At 40.1% G+C, this 24970-nt stretch overlaps 1 protein-coding gene and 1 long non-coding RNA gene across 3 annotated transcripts in view; one reads left to right on the top strand and one right to left on the bottom strand.

Annotated features, from left to right (window-relative positions):
* The window catches only part of LOC124242066 (uncharacterized), a 28905-nt gene extending 12174 nt beyond the window's left edge, over positions 1-16731 (top strand). The window contains exons 2-3 of the long non-coding RNA XR_006889374.1: positions 4562-4663; positions 16598-16731. This is a non-coding gene — a long non-coding RNA (uncharacterized LOC124242066). The remainder of the gene's footprint in view (positions 1-4561; positions 4664-16597) is intronic.
* Positions 12612-24970, bottom strand: part of RNF145 (ring finger protein 145) — a 51349-nt gene continuing 38990 nt past the window's right edge. For both annotated transcript variants that reach the window (XM_046666608.1, XM_046666607.1), the window contains exons 8-11: positions 24763-24945; positions 18059-18206; positions 16515-16871; positions 12612-14242 (exon numbers count right to left, since the gene is read on the bottom strand). In XM_046666608.1, coding sequence (XP_046522564.1) covers positions 13856-14242; positions 16515-16871; positions 18059-18206; positions 24763-24945 — 1075 coding nt within the window. In that variant the 3' untranslated portion in view covers positions 12612-13855. The remainder of the gene's footprint in view (positions 14243-16514; positions 16872-18058; positions 18207-24762; positions 24946-24970) is intronic.

Raw genomic sequence — 24970 nt, 5'->3', positions numbered from 1 at the left:
TGCAATGGTTGCGTCAGTACTGAACATGTACAGACGTTTTTCCTTATCATTATTCTGCAAACAATACAGAATAACACCTATTCACATAGCATTTATAATGTATTAGGTATTATCCGTAGGAGAGAGACGATTTAAAGCATATGGGAAGATGTACTAGGTTATATGGAAATATTGCATTTCCTGTAAGAGATGTGAGCATCCGGGGAGCTTGGTATCTGCGGGGGCGGGGGGGTCCTGGACCCAATCGCCAGAGGACGTGGAGAAACGACTACATATCTGCAGAAACGACTGATATCAAAATAAAAGTCACCAAAAAAAGAGAAAATTGATTTCAAGGCATTTTTAAGTGCCTTATTTATCGAAAAACAAATGAAAAAAGAGCAAAATAAACAAATAAACTTGCACCTAGAGGCTTGAGAATTTCAAGGTCTCAGCTAAGTTTCTTTCCACTGTGCATGCAGTTTGAGAGAGAGCCCCACTCTTTTCATGAGGGAATTTTCATGCTAGTCAATGAAATCTATTATAAATTACTAGCTTAAATTCCCCAGATGTCTGGAGAATTCCTCAAAGGCACACATATTTTTATAAAAGCTGACACACTTAATATAACATACAAAAGACTTTTCTCCATGTTGGGTTCTGGCATAGAACCCAAGCAACCAGCTGTGACTACCCTTAATTTGGAATAGAAGAACCTGGCTATAGAAAAAAATGCTCTGAAATGTAATTCTCCTCATTGTAAAAGGTATAGAAAATGGAGTGCTGGTGAGATTGCAGTTGGAGAGAGTGACTCTCTGGATGTGAGGGAAGCTGATGTGAGCATTGGATAGAAAGAAAATAAAAATAAAAAATAATATCAGGCTTTGGAACTAAACAGCCGTGGATTAAATTCGTAGTTCTGGAACTTACTAGTGGTGTGCTCTGTGACTTTAATTTGTTTTACCACTATGAACCTCAGTTTCCTTGACTGGAGAATTAGGATTATTTTGAGTGAGTTTTCTATACCTGGCGCTGCAAGTGATGAATGTACTATAGGTCCTGGACCAAGCACGCTGAAGTGGGTGATGGATGCTGACTGCTGGGGCATCCTCATCTCTTACCTGCACTACCACAGCCTCTTATCAGGTCTCCGACATCCGCTCTCGTCCTCCTTCCAATCCATTTTCCACACAGTACCAGCATGAGCTTCCTAAAAGACAGATCTTCAGCTCAAAGTCCAAACTTCCTCATGTAACACACCAGCCCCTTCAGGACCTCATGGTCACATCTGTAAGGATCTGTCTGGCCTCTCTCACAATACTCCTCCCCACCCCTTGCCTTTATCTCCTCCACCCTCTCAGCTCTAGGGCTTCTCTGTAGACTTGTGCAATGATGCACATGTTCTGTATCTGCAAGGTCCAATATGGCAGCCACTACCACACACGGCTATTGAGCACTTGAAATGTGGCTAATGTGACTGAGGAACTGAATTTTTAATTTTTGAAATTTTATTTAAATTTAAATTTGAATAGCCACACATGGGTAGTGGCAGCCATATTGGACAGAGCAGACACATAAAACATCTTTAAGTTTCCAACTAGTTATGTCCTCTCTTGCCTCTGGGTCTTTGCCCTTGATGTTTCCTCTCATCTGAAGACCTTCTCTTCATTCATTATGTCTCAGCCTACGTGTCCTTGTTACATGCTTTCACAGGATAGGATGTATATAAACTCTACCACTGATAAGCTTTCAACCAACAAACTTTCCTTGGTGCAAGTAAGATTAAGTTTCAGGGCAATAACACATTAACTATGCCTTTTGCTTTCTACTGACACATATGCAAGGAGTTTTTCTCCTTGCCCTTGGATGTTCATTAATTAAATGAGTGGAGGACATGCATGGGTGGTCACAGACCATGATTCATCCCATCAATGTGTTTTGTTTAGCTTTCACAACATTTTAAAAATGGAGCCACTTTTTTTTTTTTTGGTAGGGAAGACTGGCCCTGAGCTAACATCTGTTGCCGAACTTCCTCTTTTTGCTTGAGGAAGATTGTCGCTGAGCTAACACCTATACCAATCTCCCTCTATTTCATGTGTAGGATGCTGCCACAGCACGGCTTGATGAGCAGTGTGTAGGTCCGAGCCCAGGATCTGAACCCACAAACCCCAGGCTGCTGAAGCGGAGCATGCAAACTTAACCACTATGCCACCAGGCCAGCCTCGAGCCAACATTTTTTTTATTTATTTATTTATTTATTTATTTATTTTGTGAGGAAGATTTGCCCTTAGCTAACATCCTTTGCCAATCCTCCTTTTCTTTTTTTTCTTTGCTTGAGGAAGATTAGCCCTGAGGTAACATCCATGATGATCTTCCTCTACTTTTTATGTGGGATGCCACCACAGCGTGGCAGATGAGTAGGTCCGCAGCTGGGATCCAAACCTGCCAACCCTGGCCACCGAACTGGAGGATACAGACCTTTAACCACTCAGCCACAGAGCTCACCCCCCAAGCAAACATTTTAAATGGAAGAGATTTCATTAGAAATATGGATTCCTGAATGCTTTGGAAAAATTGGAACAGCTGGCCACAGTGGACCCACATTCACTTCTGCTCAGCCAGCTCATTACCAGCTAGACTCATTCCAATATTGTAGTCACTAGCCAAATGTGGCTATTTAAATTTAAATTAATAAAAATTGAGTAAAATTTGAAACTCAGTTCCTCAGTCTCACTGGCCACATTTCAAGTGCTCAATAGGCACATGTGGCTGGTGGCTACCAGGAGGGACAGGGCAGATACAGAACATGTCCGTCATCCTAAAATGTTCTGTTGAGCCTTATTATCTAGAGGGTAGTCCCGCAGATAGAGCAACAGCTTTTCAGGTCTCTGTGGTCCCCAGCCTGACCTCTGTAAGCGTTTGAATTTGAGAACCTGGTCTACCAGACACTTTTTGGTTTCTGCTTAGTTTTGCGATGTTTTGACAACCCTGCTAACCCTATCCTGTCAGGAAGGTATAAAAGGAGAAAGAGGTGGAAGTGATCTGAAATAGTGGATACAGAAGTAGGATAATAAACCTGGGAAGTGGTGTGTGTGTGTGAGAGAGAGAGAGAGAGATAAGCACTACCTTAGTAGAAACTATTCAAGCAGGAAGCAAACCATGTGCATATGGAATCAATACTCAGCAAAAGGCGAGCAAAAGCAGTCAAAATGGAGTGATTCCTGGGGCCAGCCCCGTGGTGCAGCAGTTAAGTGTGCACCTTCTGCTTCAGTGGCCCGGGATCCGCCGGTTCGGATCCTGGGTGTGGACATGGCACCACTTAGCAAGCCATGATGTGGTAGGCATCCCACATATAAAGTAGAGGAAGATGAGCATGGATGTTGCTCAGGGCCAGCCTTCTCAGCAAAAAGAGGAGGATTGGCAGCAGATGTTACCTCAGGGCTAATCTCCCTAAAAAAAAAAAAAGGAGTAATTCCTGGGTATGTAACCTGCAGGGGTCACAGGTAGTATAAATATAAATGAAGGGGGTCTGGGTAGGGTCTGTTGAACTAGGGGGTGGTGATGGGGAGTAGATGTTGGTTTAAGGGCAGGAGCCCCCAAATTCCTGTTGAATATTACAGTGGGAATGGGCTTGGATCTTCCAATTTTTCTAGAGAACTCAGGAATCCAGACTTTTTATGTGAAATCTCCAAATTTTTAGATGTTAGCTCAGATTTTTTGGAAACACTGTCCAGGCAAAGCAAACGAAGTTTCCAGTCGGATTTAGCCCCTGGGTGCGAGTTTGCCAAGTCTGAGTCAGGAGGTTGGCAGCGCAGCAGAGACCAGCTCGCCTGAGGCTGATCGCAGAGAAGCCTGGGCATTGAGAATGCAAGATCAGTCTGGGAGGCAATCATGCCACCATCCCGCGACACTGGGTACAAAGGTCCCAGGCTCATCGGGGGCTATCTGCAAAGCATCAAAGTCATAGAGCAGCAGCGAGTGCTGATCTCTTGGACGCTACGATTTCCAAACCTTGGTGCACACAGGAATCCCTTAGGAAGCTTTTCAGAATTCTGATGCCGAGGTGTCGCCCTAGCCCAGGTGAACCAGAATGTCCAGGGGTAGGACCCGAGGGGATTACAATATGCAACAAAGTTTGAGAACCAATACACTACGGGACTCTATGATTCCAAGTACCTGTCGCCACAGTGTTGATAAATCTGGTCTTTGGGGGGAAATACGCCCATAGAAGGCAAGAAAGCTATAGTCGACCCTCCATATCCATGGGTTCTGAATCCTCGAATTCAACCAACCACAGATTGAAGGCCCACGATGGCTGTGTCCGTACTGAACAAGCACAGACTTTTTTGTTGCACTATTCCCTAAGAAACACAGTATAACAACTTTTCACATAGCCTTTACATTATGTATTATAAGTAATCTAAAGATGATTTAAAGTATATGGGAGGCTGTGTGTAGGTGATATGCAAATATTGTGCCATTTTATGTAAGGAACTTGAGTATTTGCAGATCTGGGCATCTGCAGGGGTCCTGGAACCAATCCCCCCCATATTGAGGGATGACTGTATTTTAAATTTTGAAGGTTTTCTCACTTTCGATGGCAAATGAATCCAGGAGTGACAAGCTTAAACCCGTCCTTAGTCACTTTGGACTTAGGAACGATGGACTTCACAAACAGCCACAGGTGAGTGGAGAAGTTGGGCTCCCTGTCAAGGAGCTCATTGCACTTTATTGGTGTTATTTAATTATGCGTCCTCAAATGGACTCTGAGAGCTCTATAAGGGCAGGACTGTCCCAGGCATGGAGCCCACATTCGGGGCCTAGGAGTTACTTACAAATATGTGTTGATTAGATGCCATGGGGACGTAGGGAAGGTAAGTTAATTGGGGGCAAAAGGATGTGGGGTGGGATACTGGTTGAAGCTACATTTCAACAGCACTTTACACAGAACTGAGAAAGCATCCGTTGTCCGTATCCAAGAACAGAGGTGGGTTTGATGGAGACCACCTGTGATGGCTATTGAAAGAATGAAACCTGCAAAGTACCCAGCCCATAGGAGTGTCCAGGAGGAGTCCCTAAGATGGCTTCCTTACGCCCTCTGCCAATTTTAAGTATAAGAATGAAAAACTCTGAAAAACCTGTGTCTGTGAATAGGGACACACCATAATGTGATGATTAAGCAGACTCTGAAGCCAGAGTGCCCAGGTACTACTTTGGACTTCAAGCACATCATTGAACGCCTCTGTGCCTCAGTTTCCTCATCTGGAAAATGTGGACCATAATACCTACGCCAACAGGTGGGTGCAAGGAGTTAAGGGGTGATTTTGTGTAAAGGGATCAAAAGAGTACCTGGCACAGGGCAAGTGTTAGCTGGTATTTTGTTGGAGAATATCAGAAAAAAGGACGTAGTGCTTCTTTTGGATAAACACGTCAGATGTTTGGAAAACACGGACCATGAGCTACCTAGAATCCAGGGTTCACAAGGTCTTGGGGTCAAAGCCTAAGGGGAAAGGGAGGCGAGACAGCTCCCTAGCTCTCAGACTCTGTTTAAATCTCTTTAAACATGCGGTAGTAGTCTAGAAAGATTGGCTGATTCAGTGAGAATGATTACGCACACACTGGTCCCCTCACCCCCAGGCCAGGGTGGATAGTGGGGGACCCTCAAAGTCCATGTCCTGTGACGGTGTGCTAGTAACTGCGCCTTCTGATCCGATTCTAAACGAGTCACACCGCACCTGAGTTCACTGAACTCGTCCACTTCTGTCTTCAAAGTATGATGTGCTGTGTATGCACGTGCATTTGACTAAGCAGAATGTTAGTTTGTGTTTGGATTTGGGACTTATGAAGTATGTGTCTGCTCCATATGTTATTAAAAATATTCTTTTTCTAAGCAGTTAACACCACTTTCTGTCCTTTCTTATAGAAAGATTTCTTAAAAGTTGGTTTTTCCTTCCCCCCAGATTACCAGGTGGCCTTTGGTTGCTGCTGTCCACTCCAGGCACAGATGCAGTTCTTAGGTCCCATTTCTTCAGGCTATTTATTTTTTTCTTAACTGTGGAAAAAACTACAAAAACCTAAACCCGTAACGTAAGATATATGGCGACAGCATGAAGGCAGGCTCTCGGCCCGTAAAATTCAGATTGAAAGTCTTAAATGTTCTCGTGACACAAATTAGCTCAGCGAATTGGCTGCCTTCCCTTGTCAGCATCGCTCCTCACACACACGGACTCAGAAATTGGTCCTGCGCTGTCAGCAACTCGAGAACGCAGGCAGAGGCTCCAGCTTTCGAGCTCGCTTCTGTGGGAGTTGTACAAAACATTTGTTTTTTACAACTGTAAAAAAATGCGCTTCATTTTTTTAAAGGGAGAGGGAGGAGTTTGGGGGTGATTTAAGAAAGACTAGTGGCTTTGAAAAAGATTTATTCAACAACTCCTGAGAAAACAGGAGTTTATAATGTTTATATCTGTCTGTCCGTTTTGCGTTGCCTCTCAGAAAGATGTAATGCTTATCTCGGGAAGGAAGCAGTTTTATATTTTAAAATTCTCTAAACCAAAACTTGCCTCCCCAATCTCAAACACTTCCCAGCTTTTCCTGCAAACTGGGTCACCCCATGTCAGCACAATTTGTGGCTCTAACTAGACAGTTTGCCTTTTCCCAGTAAATGATACAAGGACATTTTATAGCCAACAGCTTCCAACTTCCACGTCTTCATGGATTGTGGCTTGCCATATATTAAGATTTATTCTGCACCCCAACTATTATTTATTTACTCTGTTTTCCCTTTAAACAATTCACCAAAAATTTTATGTCAAATTGATAGTTTTAAATATTATAATATCCCAGAAATTCTATTCCACCTTCTCACCAAAGCTCACATACAATACTTTTAAATTTAATAAAATGGCTGTCTTGAATGCGACATGATACACATGGATATTTGGGTATTTTTTTGAGATGAGCAGATATGACAGAAAGAGCACTAGACTGGAATCCAGGAGCCCTAAGCACTATGCCCAGCTTTGCCATCAACTGTGTGGCCTTGGACAAGTTGAATAATTTGCTATCTTGTAAAATAGGACAAGAGATCTAGAACTCTGAAGGCTGGTTTACTCCCAAAATTCTATGGTTCTTTAATTCTGTTGTTTTTTTTTTTTCAAAGATTTTATTTTTCCTTTTTTTCCCAAAGCCCCCTGGTACATAGTTGTACATTTTTTTAGTTGTAGGTCCTTCTAGTTGTGGCATGGGGGACACTGCCTCAATGTGGCCTGACGAGCGGTGCCATGTCCACGTCCAGGATTTGAACTGGTGAAACCCTGGGCCTCCGAAGCAGAGCGCGAGAACTTAACCATTCGACCATGGGGCCGGCCCCATATGGTTCTTTAATTCTGTATGCTGTGGGATAAAAACTGACAATGTTTTACCTTCAAATATAAATAGTTTCCAACATTTCTGGGTGGTTAATCAACCAAAATGGTGGGTAGATTAGGTCAGACCTTGCAGGTGCGCCTGCACTGGCACGCCAGCCAGGCTTGCTGCTTCACTGCAGAAACCCTGTAAACTGTTGCGTCTGCTGCGAACCTTAACCACAAATGTTCCTCAGAGGTGAGCGTCTTCATGTGTATTTCTTCTCTAAGAATCTTCCATAAAAGCCATAGTTCCAAAAACAAGGAACCCCCTCTCACCAAAATAGCAGGTTTATTTGCTCTCCATCAAATGTTCGCACATTTTGATGGGATCAGAATCATCTGCAAAATTTGTAAAAAGGTAACAGATGCTCAATCTCCATCCCAAACTTATCCAATCAGAATCAGTGGGGTTGGGCCCAGGCATCTGCATTCTTCACATGCTTCTTCCCTGCTCCCAACGTCCATCAAAGATGGAGAAACACCGGCCTAGGTTCATGTAACAATACGGTAATACCATAGAGTGCAAAATTCAAGCATAGACCTAAATTGAAAATACATTTAAATGAAACACTTGGTCACCAATTTTTCTTTTCTTTTCTTTTTTACTGAACTACTGGAATTAAAGAAAAATGAAAATATACAGATTCTACACTTTCACAAGTGAACATCAGATTTACCCACACTGCTTCTGGTTCTCATATTTTTCACTGTGATCATTACAGAACATCTACACTATTCATATTCAATAAATGAGAAGCCAAACTTTCCCAGTAATCACAACATCTCTCATGCAAACAGAAGAGTTTGATGAAAACAATTTCATTTTCTAGAGAGGGTGGGCGGGGGGAAGGTATCTGGAGTGAGTTAGAAACCCCACTCAACCCACCTCAGCTCCTGCCCACTATTGCCAGGCAGGAGTGAGCAACCTCATGTGGCCAGATCTTCCCATTTTCCAAGAGAAGCTAGAAATTGAGTTTGTATTTATATTCTTGCAATTTTTAAATGGTTGGCAATTAATTCAAATGTTTTTTAAAACACCACTTAGAAGTGTACCTTTGTGTCCAAACATAAAACAAAGCAAAATACATCAGCCCAGATTTTACCTAAATGTCCTAAGTTTGTAATCTCTGTTCTAGCAGCTCTCAGTTCTGTATCTGAATTCAGTTAAGACAATCCACTCACAGAAATGACTTCATCCAGCTGGCACATAGTGTTATGCTCTCTGCCTCTAGAACCAGCAGAAGTCTCTGCCACCTTTGAACTATGGGGTTCATACGAGGAGCCACACACTAGGTTCATTTGTTCACCCAGCAGACATTTAGCAAGCTCCCGTCCTGTGCCAGGCACTGAGAGCACAGTGGTAAATCAAATCTTAGCTAAGTTTAGTATTTGGCATAGCACATAAAAAATATACGAAGCTCACCAGTCAGTGGTCAAGATTAAAAATACAGACAGGCAAAATCTGAAGAGCAGAATGATAGATCAGAGACCATTTTTTCAGATGAGGCTGAAGCCCAGAAAAATGAAGGTTAGCCAAGGATCACACAGCTAGAATGAGAATAAAAATCACAGCCCAGAGCTCCTGCCTTGAGTCAAGACTCTTCTCACCCCTTCTGCTATTTCCCTAACCCAAGGGGACTGAGAAAGGACTGACAAAGGAAACTAGCCGGCTTTATGCCACTCAGAGAGATGACCTCACTTTGCCAAGTTCTCATTTGGAAAGTAATTGAATATTCCATCTAGAATTGACTCAGAATTTCTCCTACCTTCAGGGAGATTACCATTTCCAGCTAGTGAGAAGCCATTCTCTCTTACCTCAGAACATATGAAACAACAGAAAAGAAAGGAGTTGTTTATATCTATTACGAATAGAAAGAAAAATTGAGTCAAACAGCCAACATTCACAAAATAGGAAAAGAACACCAATATCAGTGTTAGTAAGAGCCAGGAAAATGAACAGGATTGTAGAAGTGAGGGTGAGGGAAGGGTTTACTCAGTCTTCGCTAGAAATGTCCTACCCTTTACTCTGAAACCACACTGCAACCGAATAATGAATCCACTGGAAGAGAGAAAGGAAGTATTTTCCTGAGTGGCCACAAGAATAACTAGTTCTATAAGCTGCCCCTAGTATTTTTGATCATTTTCTAAGCAAGCACTACCTATAAAATGTTAACCTTATTTTGAAAAGTCATAGCATTCTCTATCTTCAAAGGTGGAGAAACAGGTGTGCCTGAACTGATGAATTTCACAAGTGTTTGGAATGTATATGAATTTCAGAAGCTAAATGATAGATGGTAGACTTTAGAAAGAGAAGTGAAAATGACTCCTGGGGTGTGCTTGTCAATAGCGGAGTTCTCCTATCTCCAAATAAAAAAGTAACTTGAAAAGACTAATTCCAAAAGAGAGATTATGAGTGACTTTTATTCTTTTTAAATACTTTCCAAGTAATAAGCAATGTTGAAAAACAGGAGGAAAATTTTTTTCTTTTAAAGATTGGCACCTGAGCTAACATCTGTTGCCAATCTTTTTTTTTTTTCTCCCCAAAGACCTCCCCAGTACACAGTTGTATATTCTAGTTGTGGTCCTTCTGGTTGTGCTATGTGAGATGCCACCTCAGCATGGCCTGATGAACGGTGCCATGTCTGCGCCCAGGATCCGAACCAGTGAAGCCCTGGGCCGCCGAAGTGGAGCACGCGAATTTAACCACTCAGCCACGGGGCTGGCCCCAGAAAAAGTATTTTTAAAAATAACAAAGCATTTAAAAAAAATCAAAACCTTGTAATTATTTATTTATATATTTTTTTGCTTGAGGAAGATTAACCCTGAGCTAACATCTATGCCAATCCTCCTCCACTTTGTATGTGGGTCGCTGCCACAGCATGGCTAACGAGTAGTGTAGGTACATGCCTGGGATCCAAAGCCACAAATCTGGACCACTGAAGTGGAGCACAGGAACTTAACCACTATGCCGCAGGGCCAGCCCCCAAAATCTTGTAATTCTTACCTTCAACTTGCCGTGATTCTAAAATTGGAGAAACTCTATTCTCAGGAAAGCCAGAGTGGAAGCAAATAGGGTGTAAAACTTACTTGAAGCTGTTTTTTTCAAAACTGGCACATTAATTTATTAGTGCTTAAATCTCTGTAAGGTCTTTGTCCCATTACCACAGCCTTAGAAAAAATTCCCCCTTTTAAACTTGGAAACTACACAGTTTTTCCTTTCCCATTAACCAATTAAATTCACAATTTGACATCATAACAAAACCTTTAGGGAAAGCAGTGTTACGATGGAACATGCTCATGAAACAAGGCATACTTAAAACACTGAAGCCCTAATGAGGGACGGACCTCAAGGAGCCTGTTGTTCAGTCCAATGTTTAAAAATCAGACCCTTAAGAGACGTGCAAACAGCATGATTTAGATCACTAGAACGAGTTTTATGAAATGAAAAACACCACACAGTGGAAATACATGTTGATGACTAGTATGAAAGTTTAGATTAAGTACTAACCTTGATGTCAAAGTTCACAAGGTGATAAAAGTTTTTAAGGGAAAAGTGATCATGAGGGAAAATGCACATGCAGTCTGAAAAACAGTAGACATCATTAAACGGACAGGAAAAGCGGCCTAAAAAGGGCCCATAAGAGATGTGATATTTTCTCATTTACTTTGATCAAGTATAATAGAAGGGAAATTGAATCTTACTTTCCTCTTTTCTCTTCACTAGTACAAACTAGGTAGTTAAACTTTGTCTTCCTAAGTCCAAAGTCTGGCAGTGAGTTGGGAACTATCACAAAAATGACCGAAAAACAGAAATTTTGAATACAGATGGCATTATACAACGCTACTATCCCAGCATATTGGAACAAGGAACAAATTAAGCCAGAGGTTCTCAACTGGTATGCTTTGAGTCATTCACAGGTATGCTCCCAAATTTTGAACATGTAAATAAAATTGTCTTGCTTTCACTGAGGTGTGGTAGTCATCAGCACTGCCAACAGGTTCTCTTTCCAGACCCCGGGAGGGAGACTGAACTTTCGTACCTTCTTGCGCTGGTGGGGCCATAGTTCTGGCCACAGGGGGTGAGCGGAAGGGACACAGGTCCACTGCCGGGAGGAGCACGTAACTGCTAACCTACAGCCTTCCAGAGCCCTTTCCCTTGGCCACAACCATCAGGAAGGTTCAAGACAGTGGCTATTCCATCAGCCTAGAATCCCCGAGTGCCTGCACGAAATAGAGCTCCCAGCCAACTTGCAGATAGGCACATATGCAGTGTGTGCCCGGGACATAAACCTTTGTTGTTCTGACGCCGCTGAGATTTTGAGGGTTTTTGTTACTAGAGTGTAATACAGCTCACCCGACTGAAGCAAAAGGACACACATTGGGAGGGTGCGATTTGTCCACCAGGCTGCTGAGAGGCTCATGAGACTCAGGAGAGCTGGGGTCTCTGTGCCATCAGGAAGTAAGAAGTGTATTATAAGGTTAAATTCATGCCAAAGAAGTCTGCACTTTTATTAAAACATCTGAGTACTTTTCCTTAGGTCCATGTGAGAGAAAGTCCTTTGGGAAGAAGAGTCAACAATGCTAAAGGATAGCTAAGTTCACTGTGCCGTAAATGATTTCAACTTTGTCTGCAATTTTATTCCTTCAAATAAGACAACAGGAAGTTTAATATTTGAACATGTACTTTTACACAAAGGCTGAAAATCAGCCTTTTAAATCAGAGATGGCTGCTAGGTCTTTGGACAAGAGCCTGACTACCAGCAGAGGGAGCCACCTGCTCTGTTCCTGCCTACCCTGGCTCACAAAAGCCTGGCGAGAAACTTCCAGCTACACGTGGGAGAAATTCATTCTCATCTAGCCACTTCTTTTCTAGATGTAAAATCGTGCTGGTGCCAGGCTAGTTGGATAGAATCACCCAGGATGCTTGAAATGCACGTGCTCAGGCACCCCCAAAGGCTGAGTCGGTAGGTCTGAAATGGGCTTCAGAAATGCGTAATTTTTTGTAAAGCTCCCAGATGCTTCTGATGCAGAGCTAGGTTTGCTACCACGGGCAGGAGATTTCAAAGAACTGGTCCTTTTCAATTAAAAAGCTTTGCCATCTGCAGGGCCTTTTTGACAGGGATCAAGATATATAAAAAGCCCAGCTAGATAAAAAACAAAACCTCCTAAGAACAGAATTTCAATAAAACACTTTACAATAATAGTAATCACAGGAACAAGACATCGTTATCCTCAAAATTTAAATTTATTAAGACATTCAGCTATGTCTGTCAGTCTACATCCAAATTTGCTACTAAAAAGAAAATAAAGTCACATCCCACATTAGGAATACCGAGTCTGAAAAACACTTTTTGAGCCAATCCTATTGTATAAATAAATGACTAGTTTCTTTTCATATCAAAATTCCCATAAAAAATTACATTCCCCCCTCCCCAGTTCTACCTGTAGCCATGATGAATGTAAAAATTTAAATATGACACATCCTCGTCAAAGAAAAGGTGCAAAGTCTATTAACAGCTTTAAAAGTGGCATTTGCAGAATGTGATCATACAGTTATGTACTCATTCCCAAAGTGCAAATATTGCCATAATTTAACACTGTTTTGATTCAGTTGCAAGAATTAAACATTACACAGGATTGAAAAGTACACTTAGGGCCTTTATCAGTGCCCTAAAGCCCTTCCCACTTTGGCCTCCTACACTAACGTGGACTCCAAAGTGTTCATTAGAGTTTTAGTTTACTTCACACAGCCAACAGAGTATACAATATATTAACAAAAGCTTCATATACATCAAAATAGTGAAGACTCCATCATGAAGTTCAAGAGCCTCAGATTACGTGAATGCACCCGCAAGGCCCAAGTGCCCACCCCACCCCCCCGCCCCTAAGCACAAACCACGTATGAGCGTGCTCCAATCTCTGAATACAATCAATGCATTTACATCTTTGATTTCATTTCGGTGCTGTACAAAATTCAATCATCACCTGACTGAGTTCCAATTAACTGAGGGAAAAGGAGTGGAGAAAAGGGCTGGCCACTACTCACACTTGGTAACAGGAGTGATCCTGTCCCATGGAAAGTGAAATGTCAGTTCCACTCTGCCTGCTTCTTCCCATGCTGTCCTTATGCTCTTCATCCTCCTTTCTTTAGCCCCTTTCAAACACTCAAATCTGATTTTACTTATCCCTTACAAGTCAGGGGCAGTTTCTGAAGTTGCTGAGGTTGAATTTCTTGGCAAACCTCTACGAAACATCAGCATAGGATACATAAATACATTTTGATTAGCATACATTGCAAAATTTCCCCCACAATATCAAGGGGATGACAGCAGGCGGTCTCCACTGAGAGTACTTCCTGGATTAGATCCTTGGAATGTCGAGTTTCCTGCCCAGTCACTGCATACATTCATTCCTCAAATCTAAGCACGAATGGCATCATGAGTCAAGCCCTCCACCAGAGGATCAAAGCTTTACTCCTGCTTCTTTTCTTCTGGGCTGACCTCAATAGGACGTGCTTCATCTTTTGCACCAAGAGGATACTCCTTGGGTTCACAAGTTCCTTCCTGGCTCTCTGATCTTCTGGCAATGCACTCATTATTGTCCCTAGAACGTTCCTCCATCCCGGTCCCTCGGGGACGCTCTTGGTCCAGGGGTTCAGTACCTTCCTGAAGCACGATGTTCTGCTCAGCTCCAGCAGGAGGTTGTGGAGCCGGCTCAGTTCCTAACCCTGGAGGCTGGGAGGAGTTTTTGAGGTGGCAGTGGCACAGGGGGCAGGTCTCCTGGACATAGAGCCATTTCTTGAGACAGCCTGCGTGGAAGAAATGACTGCAAGGTGTGATCACAGCAGATTTCATGTCCTAAAAAGGGGGAAAAAAGATACCTCATAAATGTCTGTCATCTAAAATCTTTGCTGCTACATCCCAAAAGTTCTAGTTCCAGCATTTCTTTCCAACAAATTCCCCATAGAAAATTGGTAACACAAGATCTTAAAATAAAATTCATTTTATATTTTAGTAACAATCCTCTTGCCATCAAAGATCCCTTTATACAAATAATGCAAGAACCGCTGGCTAAATAATTAAAAAAAAAGAACTAAAAACTAAAAATGAGGAAGAGACAACCTTTTTAACTGAGTTCTGCCTTAGTATGAAACACGAGGATCACACAACTGTAGAGTATAATTCCTGGGTCTCCAACGGAATGGCATGAGTACAATCAGAACCTCAAAAATCTGATGAAGACAGGACTTTTTCCACAGTTATGCTTCAACACAGCTGAACAGATTATTCCAGGATGAGATTATTGACAAGGAGACAAAATCAGCCACAGAACACCAGAGTGTTGGCAAGGAAGTGGCAATTTCACTAAGGACAATGTAATACCCAGTTTTCAAGATGGTCTATATAAGCCAGTGTTTCTCAACTTGCATCAGAATCACCCAGAGTGCTTGCTAACCATGCAGACTCTTGGGCCACCCCAGACCTACTGAATCAGGATATCTGAAGATGGCATTCACCAATCTATAGTTACATAGTATGCCACTCACGTGACTTTATGCACACTCAAGTTCCATAACACTGGAATAAAAAGTGGTATACTTTGCATTAATATTCCTTGCATAATATATATTTGGGGAGGGAAGCCTGAGGACATGAAGTTTAAATTATAAGAATATACATTTAGTGAATGGACCATCAATTTTAAGTCCCAAAACAAGGAGTTGTGGCTATTGCAGAAATTCCTTGCCAAGAACTGGTAACACCTGGGAATCAACTTTTAAGCAGAAAGCCATCCAAAGAAAGGCAGCCAGCTGGGAAGGTAAGCAATTTGACTTTCATTATCTGTGTGATATCAGCAGGCAGTTCTAGCACCTCAAAAAAAGTGATGTGACAACAGGAAATACAAAAAGAGGACTCAAATCCCAGAGATGGAACATTGAGACATCGGCTGCTGAAGCTGATGTGCCTGAACTTGTCTTTGATGTGCTTTGTCTTGTGCACAAGGCTACTGAGCACAAAGGAGCCAGAACTAAGACAATGACCATTTAACTTGGGAGGAACCTACATCACTCCTCAGTCCCCTCAAATGCAGAAACAACCCGGAAAACGTTATTTTGCTAGTACCCAAAAGTATGCTCTAACAACAATAAAAAAAGTGGTAGTTGCATTTTACTCTTTGGAAAAAAATGCCTATTCTAGACAGTCTTACACACACACACATACACACCCCACCTAAACGATGAAGCAGCCCTGGAGGAAGAAGATTCCCTGCACACTCACGGGTACTATCTATGGTTTTACTCTACCAGCCCACACTCTTTAAGAGTGATTTTAAAGGCAGAGTTTCTGCTGTGGCCCATAATTTCTGTCCACTCTTCCAACAGTACAGTTCAGCTGTAAATGCTACTCAACCACCCTACTGCACAAGTGACTGGTGACTACACTCTAGGCCAATTTTTGTTGTTGTTTTATTTCCAAGCTGATTTAAATAGTATGTTTGGATTTTTAAAAGAAGGCAATCAGCAGCTATTCATGGCGCATGTGCCAAAAATGCCAGGTAGGCCAACTGCAACAGCACACCAATTGGTTGCCTCTACCATATCGCCCCGCCCCCCACTGTCACACAGAGAAGTTTGTACCCATCTCAGATATCCATCAACCCACAGGTAAGCACATACCCGCTGCACCTACATTAAGTAAATGAATACATCTTCCCCACCCGGGGAACACCAGAAGGAAAAGAGTCAGAATCTTGGCACACCACTTTTCAGAAGTTGCTGACTCCTGATTGACAGTATATATTTGATAGTGCATATATATCTGTGTGTGTGTGTATATATTCAGGAGTAAATATAAAATACACCTGACCTGTTTTTCCTTTATTTATGGGTGAGCAATAATGTTGAAAATAACAATAAATTAGAATTCGAGGGACTAAATTAAAAACTTTCAATTTAGAAATAAAATGGAAATATTTTATCAGGTCTTTAATAATTTCTGAGGCCCTTTTTTTTTTCCAAACCAAGGAGATAATTCCGCCGGGAAATTTAACTTGAATTTGGTTAATGTGGTTAACGTCCCAAGGGATACGTCACATGACCCAACCAAATGGATTCTTGCTGTGAGTTACCTGATAGCAGATGGCACAAATATCATTGTGTTTCTCAAGTTGCTCTTTCGTAGCAATGGGTAAGGATTTAATCTTATTCACAGCATCCCTGCGGAGAAGGAAGCTCTTCCACCCCAGCTGGGCCCGAAGCCACACATTATAGTATGAATGGATGAAAATGATCATCGAGCCCATTACTGTCCATTCTCCAAAGATGGTCTCTGAGACACCATAGGCCACCACACAAAGGGCCACAAGAAACTCCAGCAGGCGGTAAGTGCCATTCACATAGTAGATGACATCATCCATGTTTTCCACTGGCTCTTTTCTGAATTCCTCAACCATAAATAAGACATAAATAAAAAGTGTTCCCAGAACCTGAAAAAAAATAAGTATGTATGTTAAAACAGAATATGATCATTGAGAAAGTTTTTTCATAGCTTTCAAAAACAGTAACACATTCCTAACACTTTTAGGACGCCACATTTTATATCTAGAGGAGACAGTGGTGTAATTAAAATGTGGGTGATCTCAGTAACCCAGGTATCAGATACCAAAAAGCCATACCTTGAAATGCAACTTTTCTAAAACAATTCTGATTAATAATCAGTTTTCTCTGACTCATCCTTTCCCCTCATTCCCTAGATCACTAAAACCCAACAAAATTCTACCTAAATTTTCCTAATCCTGTAGTCATGCCTGTTCCTCAACTTTCAAAGACTCTTTACCTCTACAGGAAACAATGAATCCATTTTTAATGCCAGCACTACATTTTCTCTTACTTCTTACTACTAGGCAATAAAAATTTCCCTGCAATATACAGTATTATTACCAATACAAGTTATCATTTCCAGGGCAATAATGCATGTGTGTGTATGCGTGTATATATAACGTCTGTGTTTGTAATAGAGACACACATGTTATATATTTATATACATCATGAAACTATACAAATTTCTGAGTGGGTATTTACTAAAAAATGTGCTCCAAACAAGAGCTAAAGTTTTAAAATATTTATTGGGTACTTATCTGTTCAAGATTTATATGACAGCTCTGTATTAGACCTTTTTTTTTTTTTGAGGAAGATTAGCCCTGAGCTAACATCCTCCACCAATTCTTCTATTTTTGCTGAGGAAGATTGGCCCTGAGCTAACATCCGTGCCCATCTTCTTCCATTTTATATGTGGGACGCCTGCCACAGCATGGCTTGATAAGCAGTGTGTAGGTCTATGCCCAGGATTGAAACCGGCGAACCCCGAGCCGCCAAAGCGGAGTCCGTGAACTTAACCTCTACTTCATCAGGCTGGCCCCTGTATTATACCTTTTTGAAAAAGAGAAATTTCAAAGTTTAATTACCTTGATTAAAAGAAATACGACATAGGTCTAGCATTTTAATAACTTACATTCTCACTCCTATGTGCAAATAAATGTATTCTAGTAAACAGAGTGGGAAGTAATCACCTAAACAGGACACTTAAAATAATTAATCTTGAAAAAGTTTAATTCCTTTTCCAGAAGGAAAAATAAGAAAATCAGTTATTATATAAACTTAATCCTGGGCTTACCTGAAGAGAGGTGAGAATGCTGCTAGAAATAATGATAAGAAGCCAAAAATCCATGTGGAAAAACTGGCAAATCATGTAAGCCATATAAGCAGGGAATACCAGTAAAAACAAACAGAGGCTCACGGCACGGAAGTGTTTCCATAAACTCCTAAGGGAAGAAAAGCATTCTTTTAAAGTGCCTGTCATCTAGCAGCACGACAATCGCATCAGCAACCAGCAGGTCTTGTGCCATGCTTAAACTTCACCAAGGCGGTGCTTCAGTGCCCCTCCCCACGGCAGTCACTGTGCTGGATTTCAGGGCAAGGCGTGTCACAGGCTTGGTATTTCAAAGCCACCTGACTCACTCCTTCTCTTTTAGTCTCCACGCTCAGTCACTTTCAAGTATCATCAATTCTCTTTTTTTCTCAATAGTTTGCTTTCAGTTTCATTCCCACTCCTAGCACTTCAAAGCAATTTCCAGCTTTTGTAGCATTAAATCTTAACAATTTTAATAGTAATTTGTGATTGGAAGTTACACAACATCCTTTCCCTGATCCGGTCCACCCTGTGATGAAAACCTCTGCCGCTCTGAGTACAGTTACTAAAGGGAACGGCTCTCGATGAGCAGATATATTAATCCCTCACATCTGCTGAGGTTGGGGGGAAGAAACTATGAACCACTGTGTCTTAAGACCTACTGGCTGGTGCTGCTTCCTCTAGCCCTTGATCTATCCTAGCCAGATCAATCTTCCCAAAGCTCTACCAGAGTAATATTGGCAACACCTTCTCTAAACTTTGTAGCCCAGCATTTGAGGTCCTCTACTACTAATTTTTCAGTCCAAACTTGTTAACATTGTTCCTCACTATAAGCAAAGATGGTTAATTAATGATCTGTCCTCCCAGAAAAACACAAGCACTCTTACATCCCACCAGAAATGCCTCCATCCCACTCTCTCTTTTTCGAAACCCTAGTCTAGACTCAAGCTAAACGAATATATTTTACAGATAATGTAAATCTTTTCTCCAGGAATCACCTGCACTCTCAGAATTCTTAATACCTATACCAACCAACAATACAACGAGCTGTAGTACTGCTTCAATTACATATTTTATATATTATGCATGTTTTATATTTTTCAAATTATTTTCCATCTGTTACTACCTTTTTTTACCTACCCATCTACCCATCCAAGTGCAAAGCCCTCTGATGTAAGCAGGACAAGAGATCATGGTTATTTCACAGGGAAATAGTTACACATATAACTTTACGCTTTTAAGACACTCAATAATCAAGAGATTTCTTAGACTTAGATTTCAGTTTCTGATTCCACTTGAACTCTGCTTTGTTATCAACAGTGGAATACATACACACGTGAAGCCCACTAGTTATGGCAAAAGCAGAAGAAACATAATATTTTCTTTTACCTCTTTATACATTGTAATACTCTAATAGATCATTCCTTAAATACACCCCAATTAAGGCAGATTGTACACCAACTTCCGAAAGATAAATATAAAAAAACTCTCCCCAAGATGCGCCTTAAGCACAACTTTGAAAAATCTTTCTGTGCAACAGAAAAAAGATGTGATTTTCACCCCCCTACAAGTTACTTTACGGATCCAATTCATAAGCAAATAGGTGATAAAGGACCCTATTACCTCCATAAGCGATTTTTTAAAAAAAGATAATAGCTACTTCCATTTCCTGGGTAAATAAAAGCTAAAGTTGGAGTAATTTTTTTAACATTGTGATCACAAATCTAGAAAGAAATCAGCATGAGCCCAAAACAGCTTTCCCCTCTCTTAAAAACAAAACTCAACTACAATCAACATAAACTGAATATCGAGACTTAAAATTATTTTTTAATGATTTCCTATAAAACATGAACAGATTATTTAAAACCATTATGAAGAAATGTGGATTTCAACCCAAAATAGTTTAAACCTTGTGGCTGCAACAAAATTAAGCTGTTTTAATCAAATATCAAGCACTTGTGATATGTTCTCAAATCCATGCTAAGAGTCTCAAGGAGATAAAAAGCAGCATAAATCATCTTTCCTACCTTTAACTATTTTAAAATAACCACACACAAAGTTAAGTGCTACACTGTGTGGGACTATCTATAATTAGCAATTTGGAAAAGGAAGTGAATTATTATGATGGTAAATATTAAAGCTGGGTACTTTGGAAAGTGTTTTATGTCTTTTCTTATCAAACATTTCTATCATCAGAAGTTAAGGGACAAACATAAATCTGTCAGTAGCTCTGCTTTGAGATTCAAACACAAGCAACTTTATTTTTTTTTTAAAGAAAAGCAGGAAGGAATTACTGTAACAGTAATTAGGTTAGATGATAAATTATAAATCATTTTATTTAATAGGACGACTTGCCTTAAAATTTTAAATATATCTTCCAAAATCAAGTTACCTACAATCCATTTATATAAAGTAGGTATATTTACACACATAAACAGAAAAGTATATACAACAGTATGACAAGAGTTTTAAATTTATTCTAATTATTTGCGTGTATTATATACACATACATATCCTTATATAAGCAGGTAATATTCAATAAAAATCTAATTTAAAATTAAAAATAAAAAGAATAGGACCAGCCCCACTGGCCTAGTGGTTAAGTTCAGTACGTTCTGCTTCAGTGGCCTAGGGTTCAGTTCCTGGGTGCCGACCTACCCTGCTCTGTTAGTGGCCATGCTGTGTTGGTGGCCCACATATTACAAAATAGAGAAAGACTGGCACAGACGTTAGCTCAAGGCCAATCTTCCTCAACAAAAATAAATAAATAAATAAAAAGAAAAATAAAAAGAACAGCAGAACATGACACTGAAATCTTGGTCCATTCATAGGTTAAGCACTTTAAATGAAAAAAATTTTTTTACATCCACCCCAACTCGTTTCTTAAAAAGTCTGTCATTTGAAAAATCTGCTACATAATTTGAATAAGCAGACTGCAGTCCTAAAATTCCTTGTTAAATAAAGCAATAAGACTTACAGATAAAAGTAACAATTATCTCTATGGCTAAAACGATCTGAGACATCGTTCTAAGTTAAACGCTGGAAATTACCTCTAGTCCAAGCAATTCCAAAGACATGAGGATTTTCCTCCTAAAGGCTTCCTTAATAACAGAGAGAAGCAGTGTTTCATGCACTATCAATATTATCTCCTAGTTGTTCCTCTAATTTGAGAATTAAGATATTTTTCATTTCCTTTTTTAATCCCCAGTATACTGAATTAATCATAATGCTTGATTCAGAACACACTATCATCATTGGTCTGTGCATGTCCCTCTTTCTAGTTAGTCATCTAATTAGCTATTGTAAATAATGTAACAAGCGTTCACGAACCCATCTCCCCAAACAAAAGCAAGGGCCTGGACAATAACCTACATCCAACTATACGGCAGGCCTGCCTATTCCACGTCCTGCCTCCCTCCACCCAATGAAACCAGTCTTGAATCCTGTATTCTTCCCTCTCTTGCTTGTTTCCCTGTTTATAGTTTTGTTTAACTTATATCTATTCCCAAAGAGCATATTTCAAAATTGTTTTTAACATAAAAATAATATTCTATATTGTCATCTTTTTGGATTTACTTTTTTACATTATATTGCTATGAATCATTCATACTGTTTTTTTTTTTTTTTTTTGAGGAAGACTAGCCCTGAGCTAACTACTGCCAGTCCTCCTCTTTTTTTTTTCTTTTTTTTTTGCTGAGGAAGCCTGGCCCTGAGCTAACATCCATGCCCATCTTCCTCTACTTTTTATATGTGGGACGCCTACCACAGCATGGCGTGCCAAGCAGTGCCATGTCTGCACCCGGGATCCGAACTGGCGAACCCCAGACCGCTGAGAAGCGGAACGTGCAAACTTAACTGCTGTGCCACCAGGCCGGCCCCAATTCATACTGTTTTCTGTGTCACTATATTTTTAACACTCCACTGTGACTATTATCACATTTATTCACCCACTTTCTTGTTTGGCATTTGGGTTGTTCCCACCTATTTGTTATTGTGAATTGTGCTATGAACATTCTTCTGTGTGTCCCTACTGAACACGTGCAAGAATGTCTTTGGCATATACCTAGGAGGAGATATCGCCAAACTGTTTTCCAAAGTGATTACACCAATTTACATGTCCACCAGAAACCTGGGATATCCTGTGATCTATATCTTCTTCTACCCTAGGTATCAGCTGACTTTCCTTTCTCTTTTTCTGCCTTCCTTTTATTTATTTATTCATTGACAATCCCACAGGTTTAAAATAGTATCTCATTGTGGTCTGGATTTACATTGCTCTGATTACTCAAGATGTTGAACTTCTCCATATTCATATGTTTCCTCTTTTGCTAAAGTGGCAATGCATTTTATCCATTTCTCTCACTGATTTGAGCTGTTCATATATTCTTGATCCTAATTCTTGGGCACATGTGAATTTTATGACTATCTTCTCCCAGTTTGTAATAATGATTTCTAATTTATTTATCTGTAGGTTTAAGAAATGTTACTAATTTTAATAGTTAATCACTCATTTCTTTCATAATCACAGTTAGTCTTAGTCTTTCGTAGCCAGTTCTGTCAGTTTAAGAAATTTTTTCCTATTTGAAGATCCAAAATATACTAACCTATGTAGTTTTAATTTTTCGGTTTTGACATTTAAGTCTTCTAACATTCTCAAGTTGATTCTTTTGTTTATAGTTTGAGATAAGAATCCAAATAGAAACCATTTTTTTCAAGCTACGTTACACCTGTCCCCACTCATCTAACATGCCACTTCTGTCATATACCCAAGTTCCATACATATATGGACCTGTTTTGGGGGCTCTCTGTTCCACTGGTCAAGGTGTCTATACTTGACCCAATATTACAAAAGCTTCATAGTATCTCCCACTATGAGTGAAATAAAACTTTATTTTTCTCAAATTGTCTGATTTTAATATAGGGATTATACTGGCCTCACAGAATGAGTTGGGGAGTATTCCTTTTATTGTCTGGAAGTGTCTGTTTAAAATAGGGATAATCGGTTCCTTCAAAGTTTGGTAGACCTTGCCTGTAATGCCAACTGGGCCAAGATCTTTAAACCCATTTGCTTCCATTTCTTTAACAGTTGTAGAACTATGCAAGCTTTTTAATTCTTCTTGAGTCAGTTCTAATAAGTTATATTTTCCCCATATCTTTCCCATTTCATTTGTTTTAAAAAGTATCGGCATATATCTGTTGACAGTGTTCTCTTATTACCATAGGCAATGGTGGGAAAGAGGTAAGAACAGAACCCTAACAGTTCATTCTTATTTTATCCTTTCACAGCCAAGAGCCTCTCCTGCCTCCGCTGTGGGCATCAATGACAACACTGACACCAGGTCAAAGTGACCACCCCACCCCCACACACAAGGATCTCAGTTCTGCTTCTTTCCCTCTCAATTTCCTCTGCATTTGATCTTGGAGGAAGAGGCCAGTAATGAGGCTAGTTCCGCATCCTGGAAGGATCCAGAATTGGATTTCTGATTCTTATGGTAGTGGAATTACGTATATTTTTCTCTTTTTCAGACTTTCTATAGTATTATATTAGTCTCATTAAAATATGCTAAATTAATTAGTATAACTAATAATACTAAAGGATACTGCCAGATATGACAAAATAGTAATTGTATTTAGGTCAAAAACAATCCAATTTAAGCGGCCATTTAACTGAGTTCAACATCTTAAATGCTTCTATTGAGAAACCTTAACCCTCAAACCCAATATCAAATAACTATAATTAATTATAATGATTATCTGAAACATACGCAAGAGCTTTGAGATTATTTAAATTAAAGTATTTCTTTCAGCCATTCTACCATTTGAGAAAAATTTCAGAATGTTTGGCAATTTGGGATGGGGGATAGAAAGATAAATCTGATGAACTAGAATTAAAATGCTAATACTGAATGTTTTAAAAATCTGCTGTCAAAATTCTATCTCCCAAAAGACTGCTTGCTCCCTTGCTCATAAAACACTACCAAAAGCAGTAACAGATTCAGGCATTTTGATAATCAACAGTCAGTGTTAGATAGAAGCTGGAAAAAAATAATGGCCTGAATTTTAAGCAATTCCTTATAGGATGTCCTTGTATAAACTACAATAAGCCAAAAATAGTATCTTAAATAGCTAAATACTGTAACTTTTATTTCTTAAGAAAACTTCTGTGATATGTGTGACTCCACCTATTAAATTTATCTGGTCCCATAAGGTGTCAAGAATCCTCATTATAACCTCACTAAGGTGCAACTGTCTGAAAGGCCATCAGATGAGGCTGTTCCATGAATGCCTATCTTTATGACTGCCTGACAAGCCTTATTTTTCTCTCCATTTGCACTTCTCTCAATGCTTTCTCTCCTTCAGCATTACACAGAATAAAATTATGTATTATTTGCCATATTTACTGGACTAAATTTGATGTTCTACATCCTTAATTTTAAAACTGGAAAAATACAAAAAGTATTAAATTTCTCCAAAATAGAAAAAGTTGATTTGTAACCACACAGCCTTTGATGTGACTTTTTAACTGCAAGAATCTTGAGAGAAAAAAACGAAACACTAAACATATAGAAAAAACAAAAATGTAAACTTGTTAACTTAACCTAATACCAATTATTCATCCATTTCTAAATCTTCAGATAACAAACTCATGTAAAGAAGATTACAAAAATTTCTTTCAGGAAGTTTCTCACTTGTCTCTAGATGCTCCCAGCGCCAAAACAATAGGATCTGCAATCTCTAACATAGACTGCAGGATGGACGCCACGACGATGAAGAGGATAATGCTGAGCAGGAAGGCCCGGTGGACCACCTGCAGCTCTATCAGACCCGTCTGCACTGCCAGGATTAAGAGCGTGACTCCTTCTGTCATGCCCCTGAAAAAACACACATTTTCAGAGA

This window comes from Equus quagga, chromosome 7, assembly GCF_021613505.1.
Source record: "Equus quagga isolate Etosha38 chromosome 7, UCLA_HA_Equagga_1.0, whole genome shotgun sequence".
NCBI lineage: Eukaryota > Metazoa > Chordata > Mammalia > Perissodactyla > Equidae > Equus > Equus quagga.
The sequence above is the reverse complement of the archived record's forward strand: the minus strand, read 5'-3'. Positions and strand labels throughout refer to the sequence as shown.